General features: G+C 40.1%; 1 protein-coding gene and 1 pseudogene across 1 annotated transcript in view; both read right to left on the bottom strand.

The window, feature by feature from the left end:
• XPO4 (exportin 4) overlaps window positions 1–7,340 on the bottom strand; it is a 121,522-nt gene extending 114,182 nt beyond the window's left edge. Inside the window, exon 1 of the mRNA XM_046664990.1 lies at window positions 7,143–7,340. Within this exon, the coding sequence (XP_046520946.1) occupies window positions 7,143–7,211 (69 nt within the window). The 5' untranslated portion in view covers window positions 7,212–7,340. The remainder of the gene's footprint in view (window positions 1–7,142) is intronic.
• A 1,305-nt stretch (window positions 7,341–8,645) lies between these two features.
• Window positions 8,646–26,705, bottom strand: part of LOC124240746 (CCR4-NOT transcription complex subunit 4-like) — a 31,054-nt pseudogene continuing 12,994 nt past the window's right edge.

Below are 26,705 nucleotides of genomic sequence, written 5' to 3'. Positions count from 1 at the left end.
GTCAAAGAATATGTACACTTTTAAGGCTTTTGTAACATACTGCCAAACTATCTACCAAAAACATGTAGCTTTTTATGATTCCACTAGCACTATCCACTTCCCCATATCTTTACAATTTGAAATATCATTTTAATCATAGTTCTGTTTCTGAACTATTCAGTTCCAACTTTCTATTCTTTTCCCATGCCAGCGCTACAATGTTTCAATTACTTTAGTTTTTTTAATACATTTTAATAGCTAGTACATCAAGTCCCCCAAACCTTCATTCTTCTTTTAAAATGTTCTTTGTTATTCTCACACAATTATTCTTCCAGATATATTTTCTAATTAATTAGTCAAGTGCCCCCCCCCCCCGCACCCCAAACAAGGGTGAGTGAGGAGCGAAGAGGGATTGTCACTGACATCACATTCAATTTATAGATTGAGGGAGGAATTGCCACCTTAACCAGGTTAATTCTTTGGAATGAGGAACAAAGCCTTCATTTAATTCAGATCTTCTTTCCTATTCTTCAAATAAGCTGTCTAGTTTTCTTCATAAATATGTTGCACAGTATCCTAGAATTCATTCCCACAATTTTTATTCCTAAAAAATGAGATCTATTTTCCTTTTCATTTATTTACTTTTTTGAGGACAACTGGGTCTGAGCTAACATCTGTTGCCAATCTTCTTTTTGCTTAAGATAGCGCCAAGTCAACATGTGTGTCAATCTTCCTCTATTTTGTATGTGGGACTCTGCCACAGCATGGCTTGATGAGCAGTGGGTATGTCCGAATCCAGGATCTGAACCTGCGAACCCCAGGCTGCCAAAGCGGAGCACATGTACTTAACCACTATGCCACTGAGCTAGCCCATTTTCCATTTTTAAGCTGATCATTGTTGTATACATATAAAGGAAATCTTTCAATTGGTTTTTATGTCTTATGTCTGGCCACCTTACCAAACAACCAATGGTTCTAATAGTTTTTTAGTTAATTTCCTTGGATTTTTTTTCTGAATATCACCTGCAAATAATCTTTTTTACTTTTCTTTCCAATATGTGTGCTTGTTGAATGATAGTTATATTAGGATTCCCCATTTTACTCCTAAGAGTATCACTATTTACTACTGGTTTCAATAAACTATTTTTTTATCATATTGAGCATTCCTTTCAATTCCTAGTTTTCTGAAATTTTAATCATAAAATGCTGTTAAATTTTATCAACTAGCTTTTAAGTATCTGTGCATAATTTCAAAGGTCTTTTCACATTTCTTCTCTGGATCACTGGCTATGTTCCAATTAGCTGAGTTTGACACAAACCCAACTGCAAAATATACACTTTTTTTAAAAACATTTTATTTTTCCTTTTTCTCCCCAAAGCCCCCTGGTACATAGTTGTGTATTTTAGTTGTATGTCCTTCTGGTTGTGCCATGTGGATGCCACCTCAGCATGGCTTGATGAGGAGTGCCATGTTCACGCCCAGGATCCAAACTGGGGAAACCCTGGGCCGCCAAAGCAGAGCACACGAACTCAACCACTCGCCCAAGGGCCGGCCAGCAAAATATACATTTAATTGAACTGAATTTTAAATAAAAATTTACCGCTAACTAGTTTTTTGAGAAAAAGAATTCTGTTAGCGCCAGTTTTCTAATATCTAGTCCCATAGCAAAGAACAAAAGACAAGGTTGAAATAAATAAAAACGCTTACTCAACACAATGCATCTTTCCAATAAGAAAAGCAAATGCTATGATCAAAATTCTTAATTTTATGACACGTGTATTGATTACAAAAAAATAAAAGCATTGTACCTTACACATATGAGAGGCTCAGGAAACATCTACTAAATAAATGCTCAAATGTTCCCCAAACAGAATGTATTTGCTTCTCTTAGGCCTCCATACAAATATATCCCTCTATCTGGGATACCTCTTATTGGACTGGAAAACTCCAATTTGTCCTTCATGACCTAGCTTAAGGATCACCTACTGTGAGACACGCTTTCTAGGTCCCCACCTCAGCCTGAGACAGATGTCCCTCCTCTGTACTCTCACAGAACACTAATACATACTTCATCATTACATTACTGAGCAATTGCTACAGTTTTGCCTTTCTCCCCCATCAGACTATGCCCTCCTTGAAAACAAGGTCAGTCTTTCTTCATCTCCTCAGCATATATAGCATTGTGCCTAGCATGTACATTCTGAAGAAATGCTGCAGAATGAATGAGTGGCCAGAGATGGAATTCCAGATCCAAACCAGCTACGTGACCAAAGGCAAATCACTTATCATCTTTGAATCTCAGATTCTCTCATTTATAAAGTTTAAGAATATCTCTTCTCCTGTTTACTTTACAAGATTGACGTGAGAATCAAATAAGAAGACAGGAATTTTTGTATAACACTTTAATTTTGCAGATGCTTTCAAAATATTAACCAAATTCCACTACAATAAAAACTATGAAAACTGGTCTGAAGCCTTCATTAAAGTTGGATTTAGATTTATTAAAATCCATTCTGGTTTTAAATATATGAAATTACTATTCTATAAAGTATTGTTAATATATGTGCTCTGCATTATCTCATACTATCAGTGCACACACTAAGGACAATCCCTAACAGCCTAAGGAGCCAGGGGAACAAAACCAAGGAAATTCAAGACAATAAATAAATAAAGCATGCTTTGGATTTATGGTTCAAACGAATGTGATACTAATACTAAAAGAATACTAAACTCTTCCATTATGGTGTCTCCAAAATCAAAACACAACCTACATCTCATATCTATTCACCAAAAAAACACACACACACAGAGAAAGAAAATGGAAACAAACTTCCTTTAAAATTCATCTACAATGAGGTAAAAAAAGAAAATTACAGGAGGATATGGATCATACAATCTCATTTATGTAAAAAAATAGATTTTAAAAAATGATGTATGTATGCTCTTATATGTTTAGAGAATTTCAATATGGACGCCCAAGAAATAGTCACCTCTGAAGAGAGAGAATGGAACTTAGGGAACTTATTACTTTCCCTAATACACCTTTCTGTACAGCTTGAATTACTTACTATTCAGAAAGTTATCTCTACGATGTTTTTTTAATCAAGGAAAATATTTATAATATATCATTAATGTAAAAAAGAAAAACTACACAATGTATGTTGTAGCAGCATAGGAAAAAAGGTCAAAGTACAGTCACTATGGATTACCTAGGGAGCGGACTGAGAGTGGGGAAGGGAGAGGGAGAGTCACTTTTTATTCTGCACATCTGTGTGCTGTTTTTTGTTTTTTAGACTGGCACGTGAGCTAACATCTGTTGCCAATCTTTTTTTTTCCCCCTTCTTCTTCTTCTCCCCAAAGCCCACCACTACACAGTTGTATATTCTAGTTGTGGTCCTGCTGGATGTGGCATGTGGGATTCCACCTCAAAGTGGCTTGATGAGCATTGCCGTGTCTGCGCCCAGGATCTGAACTGGCGAAACCCTGGGCCGTCGAAATGGAGCGCACGAACTTAACCACTCAGCCACGGGCTGGCCCCTGTGTGTTGTTGATATATTTTAAAACAATATATTCCAGTATTATTATGAATTTTAAATAACATAAAATGTATCTACAACACCAAATTTTCAAGTCTGTAAATATAACCTGCTAAATTCATATAGTCAGAGAGACTCTCACCAATGAGAATGTTAGCACAGAAGTGTGGTCGATTTTACTTACTCTGATATGTATTCAATATCTTCTCAAAAACTTAGGGTTAGGCATCTTAAGCAAAAGCCAACAACTGGAATCTTTTTGGACAAGAAATTTTCAAGACCTATTTAAACAACGTTCCATTTGCACAACGCTTTCAGAATAGATAAGTTCACTTGCACGCTTATATTAATTTACAACAGTCCTTCCTCATTCTAGTTTGTTCACCTTCAAATTTATTTTCTAGCACGTAACCTCACTGTCTTAAATCAGATTAAGCAGTATTTAGAAGCATTTACGGAAAATATTCTGTTACTACTTTTGAGGGAGAAATCACTCTTTATGTTGAAACCTATAAAACTATAAACATCTTTTTCACTCTACAGGTTTAATATACTGCTTTATTTGGCAGTTTATCCAATAACCTAAACAGGATTGAATATAGACATTCACAGTGAAACAAGTGCAATATCCAAAAACACATCTAGAACTTTCCCATCAGGTAATGAAATGTAACATTTACGGTATTATAGTATGTTGACTTTGAGAAGCAACATGCTTGAGTAAAACTTTAGAAAGAGTTCTAAAATGGGAATCTGGTGATCTGTGTTCGGGATCAGTCTTATCACTAATTTGTTCTGTGAGCTATCTTGTAAGTCACTTCTTCCTCTTTGAACCTCAGTTTCCCCATCTGTAGAATGGAAGAGAGAAATGCTTAGACTACGCTTTTACTTTTCAGGGTCTCTATTTCCTGAGAGAAACTGTAAAAACTACAGACTATTACCAAAAGTGTATGTTTCTACCCCAAAATTTGCTTACAGTTTCCTTCTGATATCCATCATGGACTCCCTAAGACCTCTGTCCCAAAAGATCTCTTGAGAGTATTCTACACACTAAAACTCTACGCTAATTTTCATGAAAAAAATAGACTACCAAAGGGAAAATTAAAGCAAAAATAATTGTGAAAAACATCACTAATTACTTCGAATCCCAAAACATATTAACAGCTAAAATACATAGCAATTTTCTATAAACAAGATATCCTCAGGTCCAGCCTTGTGGCCTAGTGGTTAAGTTCAGCACACTCACTTCAGTGGCCTGGGGTTTGGTTCCTGGGCACTGAGCAGGGCACAGACCTACACTACTCATCGGCAGCCATGCTGTGGAAGCATCCCATATACAAAATAGAGGAAGACTGGCACAGATGTTCGCTCAGGGCTAATCTTCCTCAGCAAAAAAGAAAGATTTCCTCAAATGGCTACCCTCTGACCCACAGGTGGATAAAGCTAAAATCACCCTTTTTTTTTTAATATTGTAATGCTTACTAATTGAAGTAGATTTAACAATCATAACTATTTCAAATGAATCAATTTACCCGCTTTCTAGTCTCACTACACTATAGGTTAAGAACCACAGACTGGTAACAGACTGACTGAAGGTAGAGTTCCCACTCTACAACTTTCCTTGAAAATCTGGGTAAATTACTTAGCATCTACATGTTTGAGTCCCGTAGTCTATAAAATGAAAGTAATAATACCTCCCTCATAGAGGTAGCAAGGATTAAAGAAGGTAAAATATGTAAAGTGCTTGGCATAGTGCCTTACACATAGTAAGCACTTAATAAATGTGAGCTGTTATTAATAATAAATACTAAGTTGGAATGCAGCTTTCATACTGAGAAATAACACAGTAACTGCTACTCTGACACATTTTTTTGTACACATTTTCAAATACTAAGTGGAAATTTCCAAAAACGAATTTCCTATTTTTAATAACATAACATTTTTGTCAATACTCTTTTCCTCTGGAAAGATTAAAAAATATGTAAATGGATATCTATACAACATACGAGAGGTGGTGAGGTAAAGTGGAAAGAAACTCAGCTTAGAGCCAGACAGATCTGAGTTCTAGACCTAATTTAACCACTTACTAATTATGTAATCTGGGTCCCTTTAACTCTCTCAACCTTGTAAGCTGTTGCAAGGATTCATAAAGTATGTAAAGCATCAAACACAGTACATAACATGTACTACGCACTCAATAAACAGTACTCATTACTATTCTTCTCAGCTACTCCCGTAGAGATGATAAAACCAGCTTTGCTAGGGAAGAGGGAAGGTACCGGCAAGCACAAATGCTAATTAATATTCAGGCCAATGATGAAGGACACTTATTGCATCTTCTCAACGTAAGAACTAAAGCCGTAGTTTTTAAATCAGTACTTCTAATGAAAATGGGGCCCCTAGTTCCTGGAAAAATTTCAGGTATTTCAGGAAATGCTGTATGTCAGGGATTTTAAGAACCTTGTATTAAGGGAGATACTAGCTAGTTTCTTCTCGAGTTAAGTTGCAAAAGTCTGAAAACGTTATCTACTCAGTTTTCTGACAAAATGATTCACTTAACTTTGCTCGTAATGAAGCAAGTAAATCTCGCTTTCTATTACACTGCTCAGTTTCACGAGCTAACTTTCATATCTGGTGCTGTGTGTGAAAACAAAACTTGATTTAAAAAAACTACAAACTACCTTAGAATTTGTTCAAATATTTTCAAATGTGATGCTCAAACACATAACCCAAACACCAAACCAAAAGGAAAAGAAAAAAGTCCAAAGCTGACTGCATTCAATTCTTAGAAAGGTGGAATCAATTCAAGTAATCGAATGAGCCTCTAACTTCCAAAACACATCTACAAACACGGAAGTCATAATTTAAAAAATAAAACTGGGCCAACAAATACAAACACACAGTTCACGGAGTAACTGAATATAGTCTATCCTTACTTCTACTCCCTGCGTGGAATACTTTTTTTATCCTTTGACTTGGCCTTCTCAAACTCCCTGGGCAAACAACCTACTCATCAAACTGTTAATTGTATAGTGTAAGAATGAAGTTAACGCGTGACCCACAGGGAGCTCAGTCCTGGAAAAAGTTTTGCCCCAATGACCTTGGTCCCAAAGATTCCCCTCCCTCCTGCCGGTCCTTCCACGTGCTGCCGGCTGCGGTTACTCCAAAGGTGGCTGCACCTGAATGCACGAAGGGAACAAGGACTGCTCACAGCACCTGGGCCGAGCCATCTCTTCCCTCCGGACACCCACTCCCCCGCGGCGCGCACACAGCCCCCGACCGAAGCCCTGCGGGGATGACCCGACCTCGCTCCCCGCGCCTTACCCTCGCCCCCGGCGACCGGGCAGCGTGTAGGGTGACGACCGTGGCACAGGAAACTCTCTTTCCTACAACACCATATTCCGTGCCCGGCTGGGGTGCCGGTCATCTCGGGGAAGAGGACAGCCCCGGGAAGAGAGGGACGAAAGCAGGACGGAGAACCCTGCGCCACGCCACCACCACCTCCTCCACTTCTAGAGCTCCCTGGAGGCCCTTGTCGGTCACCAGCCCAGCGGCGCCAAGGCCTGACACGGCAGGGCCGACCGGAGGCCGCAGGTCCCGGCGTGCCGGGGGCGCGGCGCACTCACCATCAGAACTTTGGCCGCGTTCTCCAGCTGAGCGATCACTTCTGGGGGCCCCAGCGCCGCCGCCATCATGGTCTCTCTTCAATGACGCGCCATGCGCTGCATTCTGGGAGCGGGCGCCGCGGCCGGCCAATCGCCGCAGCGACCCCGGAGCCCCACGCGCTCCCGGCGGCCGTCGCACCCGCGGTCGACGCCGGCGTGGTGGCTTCCGTGCTGCTGGCCTGGCCGCCGGGTCTTGGGCTGCCGGGATGGAGAAGAGTGTGAGCCGGCCTCCTCGCCGGGGCTCGGGCGCCCGCACTGCGGCGCCGGCCGAGACCAGGGCGGCTGGCCCAGACGGCGACGGCCGCGCGGAGCGGGCGCCCGCGGCTCCGGGCCCGCGCATGCGTGCTGTGCGGCGCCGCGGCTTGTCGGCTCCTCCACCCAGGTCCCCAGGACCCGCTCGCTTCCCTCCACCGCGACCGCTCCCCGCCCCCATCGCCCGGTAGTGCTCCCCCGCTTCTCTGCCCTTCACTCCATCCGCCCCTGCCCCTCCTCTCCCTTCCACGCTCCACGCCCTGCAGGATCTGACTCGGAACCGCTCTCCTTAGAGAGCACCTCCTTTCAGAACATTTGTTTTCTGCGTCCTACTTCTCTGTTCCTCTTTGCTGTGAAAAAGAGACCATTCCAGGATAGAACGCTTCGTTTTCTTAACGGATGTCCTGCAGGAGATTCGTCCAAATTTATATGGTCAGCAGGTCGCTGCGAGACTAACGGGAAAACCCATCCTTCTCTCGCCGTTTTCTCCTTCCGTGGGCTGTCTCATAAAGGAGCGGGGTACCTTGACTACCTGGCTTCCTGAATCCAGTAAGAACTCAGTCCCCACCAGTTTTGTCGTGTTTAAGAAATTCATAATAGTAATGTTAATTATGGAATATATGCTGAAAGGTACGTTAAAGTATCAAGTAATCCAACTTTCCCTCCAGTGCTTGTCTCCTTTACGACGTTCCAGGCAAGGGGGCCTAAAAGAGCTATTTCAGTGTTCAAACCAGCTCCAACTTGTAGAAAAGTTGTTTGGATGGGAGGTTTGGGGGGTTTCTTTGAGCCAACATCTACTTTTCTATCATCTCTACCTTTCGGTGCTGTTCTGCTACTTGGGGATACACAGAAAGTCAAGTTCATTTCAGTGTTTGTAAGTTTCCTCTGTTGAAATCTTCCTATATTTCTTCATCCTAGCTATAAGTAAGCCATACTTTTGAGGTTTTATTTTTTATGTCACTGCAAACGGAATTGCATTATTATTTCCATCCAAAAAACCAGGTTGTTTCTTGTATTTGGCATCTCTGAGTTAGGAAAGTGAATTAACAAGGTTTTTATTGCCTGATAAACAAAGGAAGAAACTTTTATTTCATTACAAAATAGTAGAGCTAGTGAAAATGCAGTTAATGGCCTTTTTTATTTTAAGAATGTTGTGAAACTAAGTGATTAACATAGTCCCTGACATTTAGTCGGCACTCAATAAATATTTGACTAAGTATAGTAATCTGCAATAAGATTACAAAAACATCTCTAGCTGTTGCGAAGAGTAATTACTGCAGATAAATGTTATATCTGCAAAAGTGTAGACAAATGAATAGTTTGTGACATTAAATGTTTGAGGTTTATAATGCTTCAGATTGGGCTTTGTGTTCTAAAGCATTTGTTTTGTGCAATTACCTAAGAATTTTGTGTCTAGACACTCTTTAAGAAAGAGGAAGGAAAAGTATTTAATCACTTGTGAGGATGAGTATGCTTTCTTTCCAATTAACTTAGTCTTTTGAATTTCCACACTTTATAAAGTGGGTTACAGACACCTCACGTGACTGAGAGCCATGAATTTTAGGGCAGAGTGAACACTGAAGGTGCAGAATCTCAATATGGGAAGACGCTAGAATTTGCCTCCTAGTTTAACCTCCCCTCCAATGTCTGACTCTAGTTATTTTTTGATTTATTATTCAACAATAATATTCTCCTGGGAAGAGATAGGGAGGAGTATTCTAGCTTAACCATATGCTCTTCATATCCTGAAACAGAAGAGGAGATGAAAGTTGTGCAAATTCCAATAATTTCTCACTAGGCGTGAGAGAGAAATGTTTATGGTCTAAGGAAGGTAGATATCAGGTTTAAACCTTCCGGAATCCAAGAACAGTCACAAATAAATCCCCTCTAATTTTAGGCTACTCTTTTAACACCTATGATGTCATGGGCTCCAAAATTATTCTAACTTATTCTTCACCAAAAGTGATTAAATATATTATATACTTTTCCTTGGAAAAATAGGTTTGGTGTTTTGGTTTTTTCGTTGTTTTTTTTTTTTTTAATAGAAACCAGTGGAATTTGTTGTATAGCCAACTTTCTAAATTTTGTGTCTTTCCTGAATTAGTGACACTCTGGGAACATTTATTAAGCAAAAACATAGTTACTGACATTCTGGTGAGAAGGAAAAGCTAACTATTGTGGATTACAGATAATGATATTTGAAAACTAGAAGAGAACTTAAAGATTATAGAATCTTAAGATTTTGGAAATGAAAAAATCTTTACTTAAATGATCCCTTGTTTTTCAAATGACGAAAATAAGGCCCAGAGAAGTTAAGTGATTTAGGACCAAGCCAGGTAGAACCAGTTACCTATCTTACAGCCTAATATCTTTTGTGGTGAAGGGACAAGGGCTAGAATTCAAATCAGAAGAACTGGGTTTGTAGTGTATCTCTGCTTCTTACGGGATACGCTTGCTGGGTAGGTAGCTTAATGTCTCAGGACCTCAGTTTGATCATTTGTAAAATGGAGGCCATCACACGTGTATGAGGTTCAAAGAAGATCATACATTTGAGACAACTTTGTGACGCTGTGAAGCATTCTATGAATGCAAGGTATTACTGTTATCAGTTGCGTATTAGGCACAGTGCTTGATGCTGTAGGACGAATTGAAATTGAAGTAATGGTCTTCGCTTCCAAAGAGTTTGAGGTCTAGTTGAGAAGATGAGACTAATGTATTTAAAATAACAGCAGTTGATTCATTTCCATCATTTCTCTCACTCCTTTCCAACTGTGGTATAATAAAAAATGCATGTAGTCTTTGTCCCTGGTTGCTGGCAAGGAGGTCCTTAAATCCTTGGAATTTCCTGAGTGATAGGAGTATCTTTGGTTAATCATAACAAGCCCCTTTCAGTCACAGCTGAGGTTATGCTAATGAGGTGACTTAGAGTGGGGCCCCTAGATAGCCTCGTGATGAAGTGGTCACCCGAAAGACCAAATGGTTAAAGGGTAGGAAGCTTTTGGTTCCTTTAGTTTTGGACCACTCACCAAACTCCAGGGAGAAGGGGGGCTGGAGATTGAGCTCTATAAAAACTCTGTAACACTAAATTTGATGAGCTTCCAAGCTAGTGAATACATCTACCTGCAGTGATGCATCCCAACTCTGTGGAGTCAGAGCCTCCTACCCTTGAGACCCTTCCAGACCTCACCCTATGTTCCTCTTCATCTGGCTGTTCATTTGTACCTTTATAATAAACCGGAAAATTTAAGTAACGTGTTTTCCTGAGATCTGTGAGCCATTCTAGCAAATTATCAAACCTGAGCAGGGGGTCATGGGAATCCCCAATTTATAGCCAGTGAGACAGGAGTACAGGTGGTCTCTGGGACTTGCAACAGGCGTCCGAAGTGGAGGCAGGCTTATGGGACTGAGCTATTAATTCGTGGGTCTGCACTAACTGTGAGTAGTTAGTGTCAGAAGTGAATTGAATAGTAGGGCAGCCAGGTGGTTTCAGAGAATCACAGACCAACATGTGGATTATTGAAATATACAGGAATCTGTATATCTCAAAATAGTAAACATTCCAGTCAATTTAAGAATACTACAATAATAATAGTTGATGTTTACAGCACAATTACCACATGAAGGACACTAAGCTGTTTTAATCTATTAACTCATTTAATCCTCACAACAACCCTGTGAGATAATATACTATTATGATCCCAAATTTTGGATGAAGAAATTGAGGCATACAGCAGGTAAATAACTTGCCTCAGAACTAGTGGAACTGGGATTTGAACCCGGGCTTTCTAGCTCCATACCCCATGCTCTTAACTCTCGGATACTGCTTCTAGGTGGAGAATAAGTCACTTGGAATGATTATAGCTTAAGTAAATACAGTACAAACTATCATGTCAACTTTTTCAGTTATGCATACTATGAAGACTATTAAAAATCTATATCAAACTTGAAATATTTAGGAAGTAAAGCAAAACTGCCTATAGAAAGTGTGAAACTAACTTTTTAAAAGACAGTTTGTTTTGCGAATGTCATGACATTTGCTATATCCATTGACAGTGCATGCTGGGTACTCAGATATTCGGTAACTTGAACTTTATGCCACCTGTGAAGAAGTTGACTTATTACAGTTTAGTACATTAGCTGAGTCTCTCAGACTGTTAAATTGTGAAATATGGCAAAGTGATCTGGGACTACTATCAGATTCCTTATGTTTGCACAACCCATTATATAGTGTTCACATTTTTTTACCTTTTCACAATAATTGGAACCATGCATATTGGTTTGTTTTTGTGTTTCCCAAGGGATCATCATGTGTTTTTGTAAAAACATTTGTCAAGCCATAAACATCTTGTCCCTATAAACACCCTGATGAAATACCTTAGAGCAGCAGTTCTTAAAGTGTGGTCTGGGGACATCTAGTAGGACTCAGAATACCTAGCGTGTCCCTAGGATCCTTTCAGAGGGTCTACAAGTCAAAACTATTTTCAGATGGCAATAGTAAGCCCTTCCCTATCAATAATTATTTTAAATGTAAATGGATTAAATTCCCCAATCAAAAGACATAGATTGGCTGAGTGGATAAAAAAACAGGATCCAACTATATGCCTGCTCTTGTGCCACTTCTCTTCAACATACTGTTGGGAATATAGTGGTACTACTTGTACAAATAGTAAGTATTCACAGTTAAGTAGCATATTATTAGGATAACACTGTTCCCTAATGTAAAGGCCCTGACAAGGAATACAGATGAATTGTATGGATTATGCAACAGAATGAAAGATTGTTCTATTTTACCTGAGAGAATCTAGAGAGAATCAAAATCTCTTTTTTAACAGGCATCTCTAAAGCCCAAATTAAATGAGACGCTTAGTAAGAATAATTCCCTTTGATATAGAAGATACTTGATCTGGAAAATGTTAAGGGATCTTATAACCCAAAGTTCTGAAACTTTCAAAGGCAGCAGTACAGAGCTAGAAGTGTTATGGTATCAAGTTTTTAGGAACTTAATATATTTCTCCAGAAATAAAAACATGACAGACCAAAAGAGAAATATGTCTTTAAAATATTTTTTTCACAGAAAGTATATTTATGCACGTATTATATGTCTGTTAAATGTTAATATTTGGAGTTTTCAAATGTTAAATACTAACATTTGTTAGTGTTATTAATATATAGCACAGTTTCGATGTGTGTGTGTATCAAAGTAATTGCAAAAAGTAGTTAGAGAGTGGCTTTAGCCTTCCTGCTCTCACAGATTACCATCTTGACGTTTATTTTTGAACCAGTGTACTTTTAGATCATAAAGTAAGGACTTTCATTATGCTGTTGAACTCTACAGCACCATAGTTTTAGAGTCTATTTTTCTTTCTTCTTGTTTTTGTTTTTTTTTTTCACTTATATGATATGTAAAAACTTAGCAACTCTCCTATTAAGTAAACTGCTTCTGATCAATAAATAACCAGGTACAATACTCCACCTTCATTATAAAGCTCAATATTATAAGGCATCCATCCAATTAAAATTTTTTGAGGTTGTGATAAAGACCTTATATGTTATTCCAGAGAAATTTCTGAGACTAACCCTACCCACCCAACAGCCTGAAGCCATGCATTATTTTTAGACTCTTAAAGGTTTTAAGTGAACCTACCTGCTATAGGGACCCCTCCCAGAGCTGTGTTGTGCCATGGCAGGAGACTCACGTTTAAGACTTACTGTACAAGTTATTTGAGGTGGGGCTTGCTGTGCAGCTCAAGTGCATGATGCTATTGTGTGGAAAGGTCATCCAAGGGTAGGGGGCTTCCTGGCCTGGAAAACGGAATGACTTATAAACCAGCTGGAGCTGCTGAAATTAAGGGAGCCTCTGTGGCAAGGCTGAAAAGGGACTGTTGAGAGAGGTGGCATTAGCGGATGCTGCAGGATGTCAGCATCCAGAGTCTGGACCATTGGCAGTTGTAGAGGATGAGGAGGGTTTGGAAGAGAGGTGGGCAAAGGGAGGCTCAGTCTTGGACTGACAGTCCCTCTCAAGCAGGCCTGCTAAGTGACATCAAAGGGATGAAATCTCGAGACGTCCTCTGGTTGTCTAGAAAAATCAAAGCCAAAGCTGCTTGCCGGTGGGCAGGGGATGATCGTGGCACGGTCTCTGATGTCAGAAGGTGCTGCGGCCCAGTCCCTGGATATCGTGGAGGGCTAGGGAAAGGAGGAAACCCACTTGGGATAGGGTTGGGTTGTCTGAGAATAGCAACTGTGACTCTGTCCCTGCCCCTTCCAAAGGGGACCGTGTCCTGTGACCGCATGAACATACAGGGATGACTGGGCTGGATTTGGACAAACCAAGGGGTGGTAAAGGCCTGTTCCTTTTGGATGTCTGTAGAAATCGTCACCGTCGTCTATGAGAGAAAATCTGAAGATTTGTCAATAGGGCTCTGCAGTGGTGTCACTTCGTTCTTATTCTTAACATTTAAACCCGTGGACAGCTGGGGAAAACTGAGATTGATTTTATAAAATTCATGAAGAAGCTTCTGCTCGTGTTCTTGGTGTGTCCCCGCTTCATCCTTCAGCGCCTGTAAACACAGGCAGTGCCTATTCTTGGAGCGGCAGCTGCAGTACTCCACGGCACCTGGAGATGCCTGAGGTGTGCTGCCATGTCTACCGTGTTCTCGTTGCACTGCATGGCCCTGAGAGCATCTTCTGACCAGAATAGGTGACATGAACACTGGCACTTGGACCCTGTGGGCCTGAATATAATGTGCTATTGTTGATGGCAACTTTACATATTTTGCCAAATGTCCCAAAATATTCTGGTCTTTTTAAAGTCTCTGGGTCTGAGACACTGAGAAGGATCTACAACAAAGATCAGGTTTTTTTGTACAACATGCACACTAGGCAGTTGTTAGCAATTTTCTGATATTTTCTATTTTCGCCTCATTCTTTATCCTTTGCAGTTCTTCCTGGGAGAGAAGGTTCTGTCCTGTGGTGTCTTCTGGATCTGGCTTTCTACATGCTGGACAAAACCCTGTTTCATCAGTGTGGACCTGATGCCAAAAAAATTGGTGAATCTGGCAGCCACAGGGGCAAGGGGAAATGTTGCATCCTTGCCTGGCTTTTCCCTGGCCATCCTCACACGGCACCCAGGGGGAGAGCTGGGAAAAGCCCTCACCCGACCTGATAACTGTTCAGCAGAGAGAGGACCTCTTGGCTTTCACTGGGTCCTTTGTCAATACTTTTTAAGAGTGTGAAGGAGTTCTGAAAAACTTTGAGAACCACTGCATTAGAGAATGCATCAGTTTGGAATAGCATCCTCTGATATGTCTAGTGGGAAGGAACATAGTATTTGGCGAGACTTGGTTTGCTTTTTTTTAACTATTCCTTTTTTGGTGAGGAAGATTGTCTCTGAGCTAACATCTGTTGCCAATCTTCCTCTCCTCCCCGCCCCCCTAATGCCCCAGCACATAGTTGTATATCCTAGTTGTAGGTCATTCTAGCTCCTCTGTGTGGGATGCTGCCAAAGCATGGCTTGATGAGTGGTGTATGGGTCCACGCCCAGGATCCGAACCAGTGAAGCCCGGGCCACTGAAGCAGAGCACGAGAACTTGACCACTTGACCACGGGGCCAGCTCCTGCTTTTTTTTTAACTAGAGAAGTCAAGACCTACCTCAGCCAGGTTGGTCCCACTGTCCCAGAGACCAGCCATACCAACTGCATTCCAGCCTCCACCCCGCAGCTGCGGTTCCGCTCACCTGTACCGGAACACCATCCCTCCTTCTGCAATGATTTGCATCCTGTTTATCTTCAAACAAAGTTCAAGCCCACCTCTCATCAGAGACTGCCCCAACCAGGTCTCCTGACTCTGTCCCTACACATTTACATAAAAGGAGGAAAGAATCCTATTTGAAGTAAAACTGTGTTCTCTCTGTAGCTTTAAAATCAGTCTCTCTCCAAAGTTCGAAATTCATCTAAATCTGGAAGGTAAATGCTACAAATTTCAAGTGTGATGAAAGTAATGACCTATAGAACTTATAACTGAATCAGATAATCCTATCTGCTTTATACTGTTGTCCTGCAAGAACTTGTGATGAATTTGTGTAGAGACGCCCATGGATTTGACAAACATCCAAGCTGCAATTTTCAGCATTCAGTATGTACAAAGGGATGCTCAGCACATACGTCGAACATAATGCTGCTCAATCTATTTTTGTTGACTCAATATGGAATGAACAATAGTAGGGGCCCATAATGGTTCGAGGACAGAGTTAGCCATGCCAGTCAAGGGTCCTCTGACAATTGTCTCGTGTTTTGGGGAGGAGGGGGCCACGTAGCTCAGGTTTGCCTTGACATGATAGAAATCTGCACAATATTTATTGGTTCTAAGTGACTAGGTTTGACAGCACTTTCCTAGAATAAGTAGATATAAAAAGAAATTACTAAAGGAAAATCCTGCATTTTGCAGGTGGTTTAACGAAGAATTCCTACTTTCCTCCCCGTGGAAACAGCATGCCAAAAAATTCTGTGTACCCTTGAAGTGAGCACAAATCTCACTTGCAAAAGCACATCACCAGCTCCCTCTGCTGTTTGTTGGTTTGATTTGGAACTCAGAGAAACTATGATAGTTTGTGGATTAAAATGCTGTATAGAATTCAGGATAAATTATCTACTGGATTAGTACAGGCAAACGTATCGATATCGGTGCATTCTATATGTATATGCCAGAGTAAAGCAAATCGAACCACCAAATACTTGTGCATAAGAGCATTTCTACAGGTGTTCTTTTTACCTTATATCTCTGTGTTCATTTTAGCTGTGATCATGTAAGCTATTGTTGCAAAGAAATAGAAATAAAAATCTATTTACTTTTATTTAGTATAAATTTCCATGGCCTGGAAGAGAAACATGCAAAAAAAATCTAAACAAAATCCAGATGATCTCTGGAAAAGCTATTTGTGGAGGATCAGGACAGAGCAAGCAAAACTCATTTAGGGCATGCTAGGCCTTTAGTTCTGAACCCATGCTTATCACAGCAGTTCACAAGCACAGTGGGAAATCCCCAGTCTGCCTGAGGAGACACACATCCTGGGGATGCCTCTGCCTTTAACTGAGGGCTCCATCTCTAGGTCATTAATTCTTTAAGTTGGAAATTCTGGGGAAAAACAACTAATTTAATTAGTAAAAATCCTGCAGTCATATTTGGGGCAACAATTTTATTTTGTTCCCCCAGCCTTAAAGTATTTCTCCTTCCAAGTACTAAAGCCTTCTTGAAGTCTCGAAGGTGGATTCTAGTTATTTGTCCTTAATAAAAGTAAATAATAATTTTAAAAATCTCATAGATTCATCTATAAAGTGCATTATCTTAGTTTCTAGCTCGTTCCTTTCCTAATATTTATATAACTAGTGTAGCTCATTATTTTACCGGTTCCTAAAGACCCCAGACTTAATTGGAACAGACAGGTTTATTTTGAAAAAGGAATCCTTTATATTTTTATAAAACAAGCTTTAGATTAGAAAAAAAAGAAGTTATCTAGGAAAAAGTCTGCTCTACGGGAACAGTCTTTCCTTGACCGTCTAGATCACAGCTGATACGTGATTGTCAGTGCTGGGGTTAGCTACTGGACTAATCACTGATAGAATAAAAGGAAGCTTACATGAAAAATGAGTGTCTATTAGACTGTTTAAAAAATAATGTTTGGGGGGCCGGCCCCGTGGCTGAGTGGTTAAGTTGGTGCGCTCTGCTGCGGCGGCGGCCCAGGGTTTCACTGGTTTGAATCCTGGGCGCGGACATGGCACCGCTCCTCAGGCCATGCTGAGGCGGCGTCCCACATGCCACAACCAGAAGAACCCACAACTAAAAATATACAACTGTGTACCTGGGGCTTTGGGGGGAAAAGGGAAAAATAAAATCTTAAAAATAATAATAATAATAATGTTTGGGAAAGAATTTGCTTTCATGATTTCTATCTTCAGGACTCAATGCTTCACATCGTTCAGCAGTTGTTGAGCTCCTCGCCTGCTGCCCTCTCTGGAGCTCAGATGCGCTGGTGCTTGCTAGATCTCTGTCTCGGCAGTACCACTTGAAAACCCTGCAGTTCAGCTCAGATGTGGAAGGAGATCCCCACATGGAGGAACAAGGGACAATCAGCAAAGAGAAACTGAGGACATCAGTGAACTCACACTGGAAAATGTCGCATAACGTTGATTTCTTCCTCAGACTTTGGAAAAAAGTACATCACTTGTTCTTAGAAAAACAAGCAGCGGGGAGTGATTTCCACAGCACGACAGTCGTCGGTCACCAGAGACAACCGTCTTAAGGTTTCTTTTATGAGCTAGGGAGATTCTTCTCTTTTAATTTTTCTCAAATAACCATTTAATCTAGAAGTGATAAGGGAAAAAGCTCAGGATTAGTTTTCTGTCTCTAGAACATAAGCTTCTAATTTTAAAAAGTGGATTTGATCTACTGAAATATAGAGGAGTAGAAGATTCCAGTTAGCACAGTAGTTAGCCTTTCTGCCTGATTTGGTACTTCAAAATAATTAGCATATTGATTTTTTAGAGACGTCCTAGAAAGTGGTGGCAATTTAAAAGCATAAAAATGTTCACAGAAGGAAAGTTATGGAAAGGATAAATAGAAATAATCAACATATGGAAAAGTATTTAACTTCACTAACATTCAAATAGCTGGCATGTTTTTCCTATCAAATTGACGTGTTTTTAAAGTTAATATCCAAACTGCACAAAGGTAACATGGAGCAGGTCTAAGAGCTCAGACCTGAAGCCAGCTGTAACATGTGCAGGTTTGGGCAGTGGTTAGCTTCTCTGAGACTTAGTGTTCTCATCTGTAAAACAGGAATGGGACTGGCACCTGCACCCTAGAGGGTTACATTCGTTGGTAAAGACAAAGCTTAGAGTAGTGCTTGGCACAAAGTAAAAGTTAAATGAATGTTAGCTATTATTATGTGCGTTAAATATCTCTAGGACACACAAGAATCTAGTCTCTGAAGCTGCCCCTGGTCCCTGGTGGAGGAGAGAGACCTACTTACTGCTGTGCACGCTGGGCTCCCACGCTTTCTCAGGCTGTGTGTTCCTAGTGTCTTGGTAATACTTTCTCAGTGCCCCTAAGCCAAAAGAAGTACCTAATAGTTCCATTTATTATGTAGTTAGTTCCAAACGATTTAATAAGTATTTGTGTCCTAAAAACCTAGTAGCCATTTGAAAAGAAAATTCATATAAATTGAAAGAAAAATGCCATTTTTATTTCATTCTTAAGTAACCACAATTGCTAATGGAATGTGTGTGCTTGTTGGGCACTGCACAACTCCTCAAATCCTGGTACAAGACCAGATGCTGCTGCCACCTTCGTTTCCCATTCCACGTCGATTTTCACAAGGTACTTTTACAAGGTACTTGTGGGTACGGCACCCACAAAATCCCAGCTTTGCAAAGATATGTATCATTGCAAGGAATGTAGTGTGTGATGTGATGTTGAAACTTGAGCTGCCTTGAGCTAGTAGTTACAGTGGTGTCTGAGAGACATCACTCTATCTTCCAGCAAATTTGAAACATCCCTTGTTGCCTCTGTGAGTTTGCTGTGCACAGGGCCCCTCAGCACACAATTTGAGAACCACAGCTATATCCCTTTTTATAACTTTGAATCTAGTTGAGTCAATCCATTGAAACATAACGTGAGATATATATATATATTCCCCCAATAACTTTGTCTCAAATCACACTCCCCTTTCCCGCTGGGTAGCCAGTCCTTTAAAGACATTTTGGGCAAATTCTTTATTTTGGATGCATGCTACACAGGTGCCTTGATACCTGAAATGGGGAGTGAGTAGAGGGGGGTATTAGCCCCACTTTTTCCTCTTTCCTGGCTTCTCTGGTGTTGGAGAAAGAAGAGTGTGGGAGACAGAATTTTCGTTACGTGACTGCTGTCAGGTGCAGATCCAGGATCCAGACCTCAAGCTTATAAAAATTTATAAAATGTTGGAGGCCCTCAAGTATTAAAATCTAAATGGGCTCATGCAGGTGAGGGGCCCTGGGGCTTCAACTTCATCATCTCATGCTAAGTTCCCACTTCTTCTTGGTCGTCCCTATCTCTGGCTGGTGCTGATTGACCTACTCTCTTCGAGGTGGCCCTCCAAATGCAGATCTTCCATGTGTGCATGGGGAGGGCTCCTTTGGAGGGCTCTGGGGGGAGTGAATCTATACAAGCCCCCGACATGGGAGGTCCAGCTTCAGCTTGGCCTCTTATACAGGCTTCTGCTTCCCTGGGTCCTCCATATCTCCCACACCTGGCCCAGTGAGCAGCCTTCTTGAATAGGCTCTCTCAGGTCCAGTTGTGATCCACAGTGTCCACTCAACTGACACATTCTTACTTCAGGGGGAGAAATCCAGGCAAATGATTAACTGTAAACTGCTCCTCCGCCTTCCCTTTCTCACCCTTCACCTCTTCCCAGTTTGTCTACCCCTGCTTAGGCGACGCAGATTTCCTGATCAGCCACAACCGTGGCGGAGCTGAAGTCCAACTGGGAAGAAAAAAGTTTATGCTGACTGGGGAAGTGCAAGGGTTTGGAAAGTCAATTGGTGATAGGGTGGGCTGCCCCTACCATTTCTCAGTAAGTCCAGAGGGGTCCCAAAGGCTTCCTGAACAGAATGTGGAGTTCTTAACGTCTTTTGTGCATGGCTTTGGGCCTCAGCTGTAATTCTGGAATGAAAGAAAAGCCCCGTGGCTCATGGTTAAGTTCACACCCTTTGCTTCGGCGGCCCAGGGTTTCACCAGTTTGGAACCTGGGCACAGACCTAGCACCACTCGTCAAGCCATGCTGAGCCAGCGTCCCACAGAGCAGAACCAGAAGGACATACAACTATGTACCTGGGGGGCTTTGGGGAGAAGAAAAAAAAGCCTATGTGAAACATTATGTTGCATATTCAAAATACAGAAATGAAATATTTAAAGAATAAAATGAAGGTAACATTCACAAAAGGTATGTGTGAAATTAACACTCTCCTGGGCATATAAATTGGCATAACCCTTCTGGGAAATCAATTTGGAAATATGTAAGAAGTGCCTTAAAAAATGTTCTTAAGGATATACTTAGAGATGCAGAAAAAGATTCGTGTACAAAGATATGCTTTTTTTTGAAACTATATTTTCCATCAATCTTATTTTCATTTTCTGTGGAAGAACAGCTTAAGAATACTTAGTGGCTGTTCCTACTCAGTCAGTGGCTGGAGCTCTGGGAGCTGCAGATCGGTCTTCGGTAGGGAACTGATGAATAGGCACAGAGGGCACTGCACTCCTTCAGGCCAGTCTGCGACCGGGCCGAGTAGCGGTGAATGCTAACCCTTGTACAGGAAGTGATGTGCCCATCGTTGCTCAGGAGGAGAGAGGAACCCATTGCAGGTAGGGGTGGAGGAGTGCTAAAGAATTGGATTCTGGTTTTAAGGGATCATCTAAAGGTCTGCTGTGAAAGAAGAGAAAAGAAATGGGCTTTTGTGTAGCAGGATACAAAAGTATGGGACAGATGGAGAAAGAGGAGAAACAGGTCAGGGTCTCTGGGTTGGCTCCCCAAAGGCCTGGGACCTAATCCAGGATACTCATCCCAGAAGGGGGCCCAATGCCTTGACTGTGGGAATAAAGAGCAAGACCACTGTGAGGGGCAACAGTCAAGACCCAGAGGGGCTTTGGGCCTGAAGCCCACTAGGGGCCAAATGCCCTGCTTTGATTTGAGCAAGAGCCACCAGCCCAGAGCCTCAGTTGGTTCCTCCCACAGTGACTCAAAGAAGGAAGATCCCTGGCCAGCTAGTGAGAAACTCTTAGTGCCTCCTTTGAGCAGGGTGGAGGCCCAGAGTTAAGACACCCATTCTCCACTTCTGTACACCTTTTCCCCAGGTGGGAACAAAGGACAAAAATTTGGGAGTGACAGACATGTGGTCACACATTCAAGTGCACTAGTTTATACTTGTTTGTTTACCATTCTGAGTAGACTGGGCTTATCTCCTTGTCTTAAACTAATGGAAGTGTTATCGTAATGTAGTAAAATTAAAATCTCTTGGATGATTAAGTGCTATACTAACTGTTACACTACTTGTAATGTCACATTTGCAAGTAAAGCTTTTTTTTATTTATTTTGTTGAGGTCATATTGTATAATTCAGGTGTACATTATTATATGTCAGTTTCTGTATACACTGCATCGTGTTCACCACCAATAGTCTGGTTTTTATCCGTCACCATAAATGTATCTGACCTTTTACCTCTTTTGCCCTCCCTGCCACCCCTTCCCCTCTGAGAACCACTGATCTGTTCTCCTTGTCCATGTGTTAGTTTATCTTCCACATATGAGTGAAATCATCTGGTGTTTGTCTTTCTCTGTCTGGCTTATTTTGCTTAACATAATCCCCTAAGGTCCATCCATATTGTCACAAATGGCACAATTTTGTCTTCTTTTATGGCTGAGTAGTATTGCATTGTATATATATACCACGCCTTCTTTATCCAATCATCTGTTGATGGGCACTTGGGTTGCCTCCAAGTCTAGGCTATTGTGAATAGTGCTGCGATGAACACAGGGATGCAGAAATCTCTTTGAATTGGTTTTTTTTTTAAAGATTGGCACCTATGCTAACATCTGTTGTCAATTTTTGCTTTTTTTTTTTTCTTCTTCTCCCCAAAGGCCTCTCGGTACATAGCTGTATACTAGTTGTAGGTCCTTCTGGCTGTGCTATGTGGGACTCAACATGACCTGATGAGTGGTGCCATGTCCGCACCCAGGATCCAAACCGGTGAAACCCTGGGCAGCCGAAGCAGAGCGTGTGAACTTAACCATTTGGCCACGGGACCGGCCTCCTCTTTGAATTGTTCTTTTCTTGTTCTTTGTCACTCATCAGGTCATGTTGAGTCCCACATAGCACAGCCAGAAGGACCTACAACTAGAATATACAGCTATGTACCGAGAGGCCTTTGGGGAGAAGAAGAAAAAAAAAAAAGCAAAAATTGACAACAGATGTTAGCATAGGTGCCAATAGTGGAATAACCGGATCTATGGTATTTCTATTTTTAATTTTTTGAGAACTCTCCATGCTGTTTTCCATAGTGGCTGCACCAGTTTGCATTCCCACCAGCAGTGGATTAGGGTTCCCTTTTCTCCATACCCTCTCCAACACTTGCTATTTTTTGTCTTGTTAATTATACCCATTCTGACAAGTGTAGGGCTCTCAGTTCTGTTCCATTGATCTGTGTGTCTGTTTTTGTGCCAGTACCATGCTGTTTTGATTACTATAGGTTTGTAGTATAGCTTGAATTCAGGGATTGTGATGCCTCCAGCTTATTATTTTTTCTCGGGATTTCTTTGGCTATTCGAGGTCTTTTGTTCCATATCAATTTTAGGATTCTTTGTTGGAATTCTGTGAAGAGTGTCATCAGGATTCGGATTGGGATTACATTGAATCTATAGATTGCTTTACGGACATTTTAACTATATTTATTCTTCCAATCCATGAGCATGGAATGTCTTTCCATTTCTTTGATTTCTTTCCATAATGTTTTATAGTTTTCAGTGTATAGGTCTTTCACCTCCTTAGTTAAATTTATTCCTAGATATTTTATTCTTTTTGTTGTGATTTTATTCTTGATTTCTATTTCTGCTAGTTCATTATTAGTGTATATAAATGCAACTGATTTTTGTATGTTGATTTTGTACCCTGCAACTTTGCTGTAGTTGATTATTTCTAACAGTTTTCTGGTGTATTCCTTTCAGTTTTCTATATATAGAATCATGTCATCCATAAACAGTGAGAGTTTTACTTCTTCCTTTCCAGTTTGGATACCTTTTATTTCTTTTTCTTGTCTAATTGTTCTGGCCAAATCTCCAGTACTATGTTGAATAACAGTGGTAAGAGTGGGCACCCTTGTCTTCTTCCTGTTCTCAAAGGTATGGCTTTTAGTTTTTCATCAAGTATGATGTTGGCTGTGGGTTTATCATATATGGCCTTTATTGTGTTGAGGTACTTTCCTTCTGTACCCAATTTATTGATAGTTTTTATCATAAATGAATGTTGGATCTTATCAAATGCTTTCTCTGCATCTATTGAGATGATCATGTAATTTTTATTCCTCATTTTGTTAATGTGGTGTATCACATTGATTTGCGAATGTTGAACCATTACTGCATCCTTGGTATAAATCTCACTTGATCGTGGTGTATGATCCTTTTAATGTATTGTTGTATTTGATTTACTAATATTTTGTTAAGAATTTTTGCATCTATGTTCACCAGCGATATTGGCCTGTAATTTTCCTTTTTTGTGTTGTCCTTGTCTGGTTTTGGTATCAGGGTATTCTTGGCCTCGTAGAATGAGTTAGGAAGCGTCTTGTCTTCTTAAATTTTGGGGAAGAGTTTGAGAAGGATAGGTATTAAGTCTTCTTTGAATGTTTGGTAGAATTCTCCAGAGAAGACATCTGGTCCTGGATTTTTGTTTTGGGGAGGTTTTTGATTACTGTTTCAATCTCTTTACATGTGATTGGTCTATTCAGATTCTCTATTTCTTCTTGACTTCAGTTTTGGGAGGTTGTATGATTCTAAGAATTTATCCATTTATTCTAGATTATCCAATTTGTTGGTATATAGTTTTTCACAGTATTCTCTTATAATCCTTTGTATTTCTGTGGTATCCATTGTGGTTTCTCCTTTTTCATTTCCAGTTTTATTTATTTGAGCCTTCTCTCTTTTTTCCTTAGTGAGTCTGCCTGAGGGTTTGTCAATTTTGTTTCTTCTCAAAGAACCATCTCTTAGTTCCATTGATCCGTTCTATTGTTTCTTTAGTCTCTATATCATTTATTTCTGCTCTAATTTTTATTATTTCCCTCCTTCTTCTGACTTTGGGCTTTTGTTTGTTCTTCTTTTTCTAGTTCTGTTAGATGTAATGTAAGATTACTTACTTGATATTTTTCTTGTTTGTTGAGGTAGGCCCGTATTGCTATAAATTTCCCTCTTAGTACTGCTTTTGCTGCATCCCATAAGAAGTTGGTATGTTGTGTTTTCATTTTCATTTGTCTCAGATATTTTTTTATTTTTCCTTTGATTTCTTCATTGATCCATTGGTTATTCAGTCTCATTGTTGTTTAGTCTCTACATATTTGTGACTTTCCCAGCTTTTTTCTTGTAGTTGATTTCTAGTTTCATAGAATTATAATCAGAAAAGATGCTTGCTATGATTTCAATCTTCGTAAATTTTTTGAGGCTTGCCTTGTTTCCAAAAATGTGATCTATCTTTGAGAATGTTGCATGTGCACTTTAGAATAATGCATATTCTGCTGTTTTTAGATGGAGTGTTCTATAGATATCTATTAAGTCCATCTGGTCTAGTGTTTCATTTAAGGCCAATCTTTCCTTGTTGACTTTCTGTCTGGGTGATCTATCCATTGATGTAAGTGGGGTGTTGTCCCCTAGTCTTATTGTGTTGCTTTCACTTTCTCCCTTTATGTCTGTTAATAGTTGCTTTATATACTTTGGTGCTCCTGTGTTAATTGCATGTAACATTATGTCCTCTTAGTGGAATGTCCCTTTTATCATTACATACTGCCCCTGTTTGTCTCTCATTATCTTTTTCATCTTGAAGTCTGCTTTGCTTGCTATAAGTATGGATACACCTGCTTTCTTTTGCTTGCTATTTGCTTGGAGTATCATTTTCCATCCCTTCACTCGGAGCCTATGTTTGTCTTTAGAGCTGAGATATGTTTCCTGGAGGCAGCATATTGTTGGGTCTTATTTTTTAATTTAACTGCTCTTTGTCTTTTGATTGGTGAATTCAATCCACTTATATTTAGAGTGATTATTGATATATGACGGCTGAATACTTTTATTTTACCTCTTGTTTTCTGGTTGTTCTACATTTCCATTTTTTCTTTCCCTTGTATTTCTGACTGCCATTTCAGGTTAGTGGATTTCTGTGATGTTTTTCTCAGTTTTCTCTTTACTTATGATTTATGACTCTACTCTGATTTTTTTGTTTAGTGGTTACCATGAGGTTTGTATAAAAGATCTCATTGATGAGCTAGTCCATTTTCTAATAGCCTCTTATCTCCATTAGCCTGAGCAGGTTCTGTCCCTTCCCTTTTCTCCTGCTGTGTTATTGTTGTCACAAATTATTCTTTTTTGTGTTGTAATTTTGTGACTAAATTGAAGTGTTTATAGTTATTTTTTATGCTTTCCTTCCCTTTATCTTTTATGTTATAATTAAGTGTTTGCTAAAGTATTCTGTTAGAGAGCTTCAATTTTCTGATTTTTTTCTGTCTATTTGTTTCCTTGCTCAAAGTTTTGTAAACTTTTGCCTTTTTGTTTCAGGTAGGAGGGCTTTCTTCATCCTTTCTTGTAAGGCAGATCTAGTGGCAATGAACTCCCTCAGCTTTTGTTTATCTGGGAAGGCTTTTATTTCTCTGTCGTATCTGAAGGATAATTTTGCTGGATAGAGTATTCTTTGCTGAAAGTTTTTGTCTTTCAGTATTTTGGAGATATCATTCCATTCTCTCCAATGTGTAAGTTTTCTGCTAAGAAATCTGCTTAAAGCCTGATCAGAGTTCCTTTATAGGTTATTTTCTTCTGACTTTCTGCCCTTAATGTTTTTTCTTTGTCATTGACTTTGACAGTTTTATGCCTTGGAGAAGGTCTTTCTGCAGTGATGTAATTAGGAGTTCTGTTTGGCTTCATGCACTTGTAAGTCCAGTTCTTTCCCCAGGTTTGGGAAGTTCTCAGCTATTATTTCTTTGAACAAGCTCTCTGCTCCTTTCTCCTCTTCTCCCTCTGGAATACTTTAATCCCTATATTGCTTTTCCTAATGGAGTCAAATATTTCTTGAAGAATTTCTTCATTTAAAAAAAATCTCAATTCTCTCTCCTCCTCCACGTGAAGCATTCTATCTTCTAATTCACTAATTCTGTCCTCCATAAGGTCTACTCTATTTTTTTATGGTTTCTACATTATTTTTTATCTCATTAAGTGTGTTATTCATGTCCAGAATTTCTGTATGGTTTTTTTAAGGTCTTCAGTCTCTTCGATGAAGTGTTCCTTCTGTTCATTAATTTTACTTCTGAGCTCATTGACCTGTCTTTCTGTGTTTTCTTGTAGCTCGTTGAGTTTCTTTATGACAGCTGTTTTAAATTCTCTGTCATTTAGATTGTAATCTCCTGTGACTTCAGGTTTGGTTTCTGGAGATGTCATTTTCCTTCTTTTCTGTAGTGTTACTGTACTTTTTCATAGTGTTTGATAAATTGATCCTCTACCAGCAC

The sequence above is a fragment of the Equus quagga genome, chromosome 6 (assembly GCF_021613505.1).
Source record: "Equus quagga isolate Etosha38 chromosome 6, UCLA_HA_Equagga_1.0, whole genome shotgun sequence".
NCBI lineage: Eukaryota > Metazoa > Chordata > Mammalia > Perissodactyla > Equidae > Equus > Equus quagga.
The sequence above is the reverse complement of the archived record's forward strand: the minus strand, read 5'-3'. Positions and strand labels throughout refer to the sequence as shown.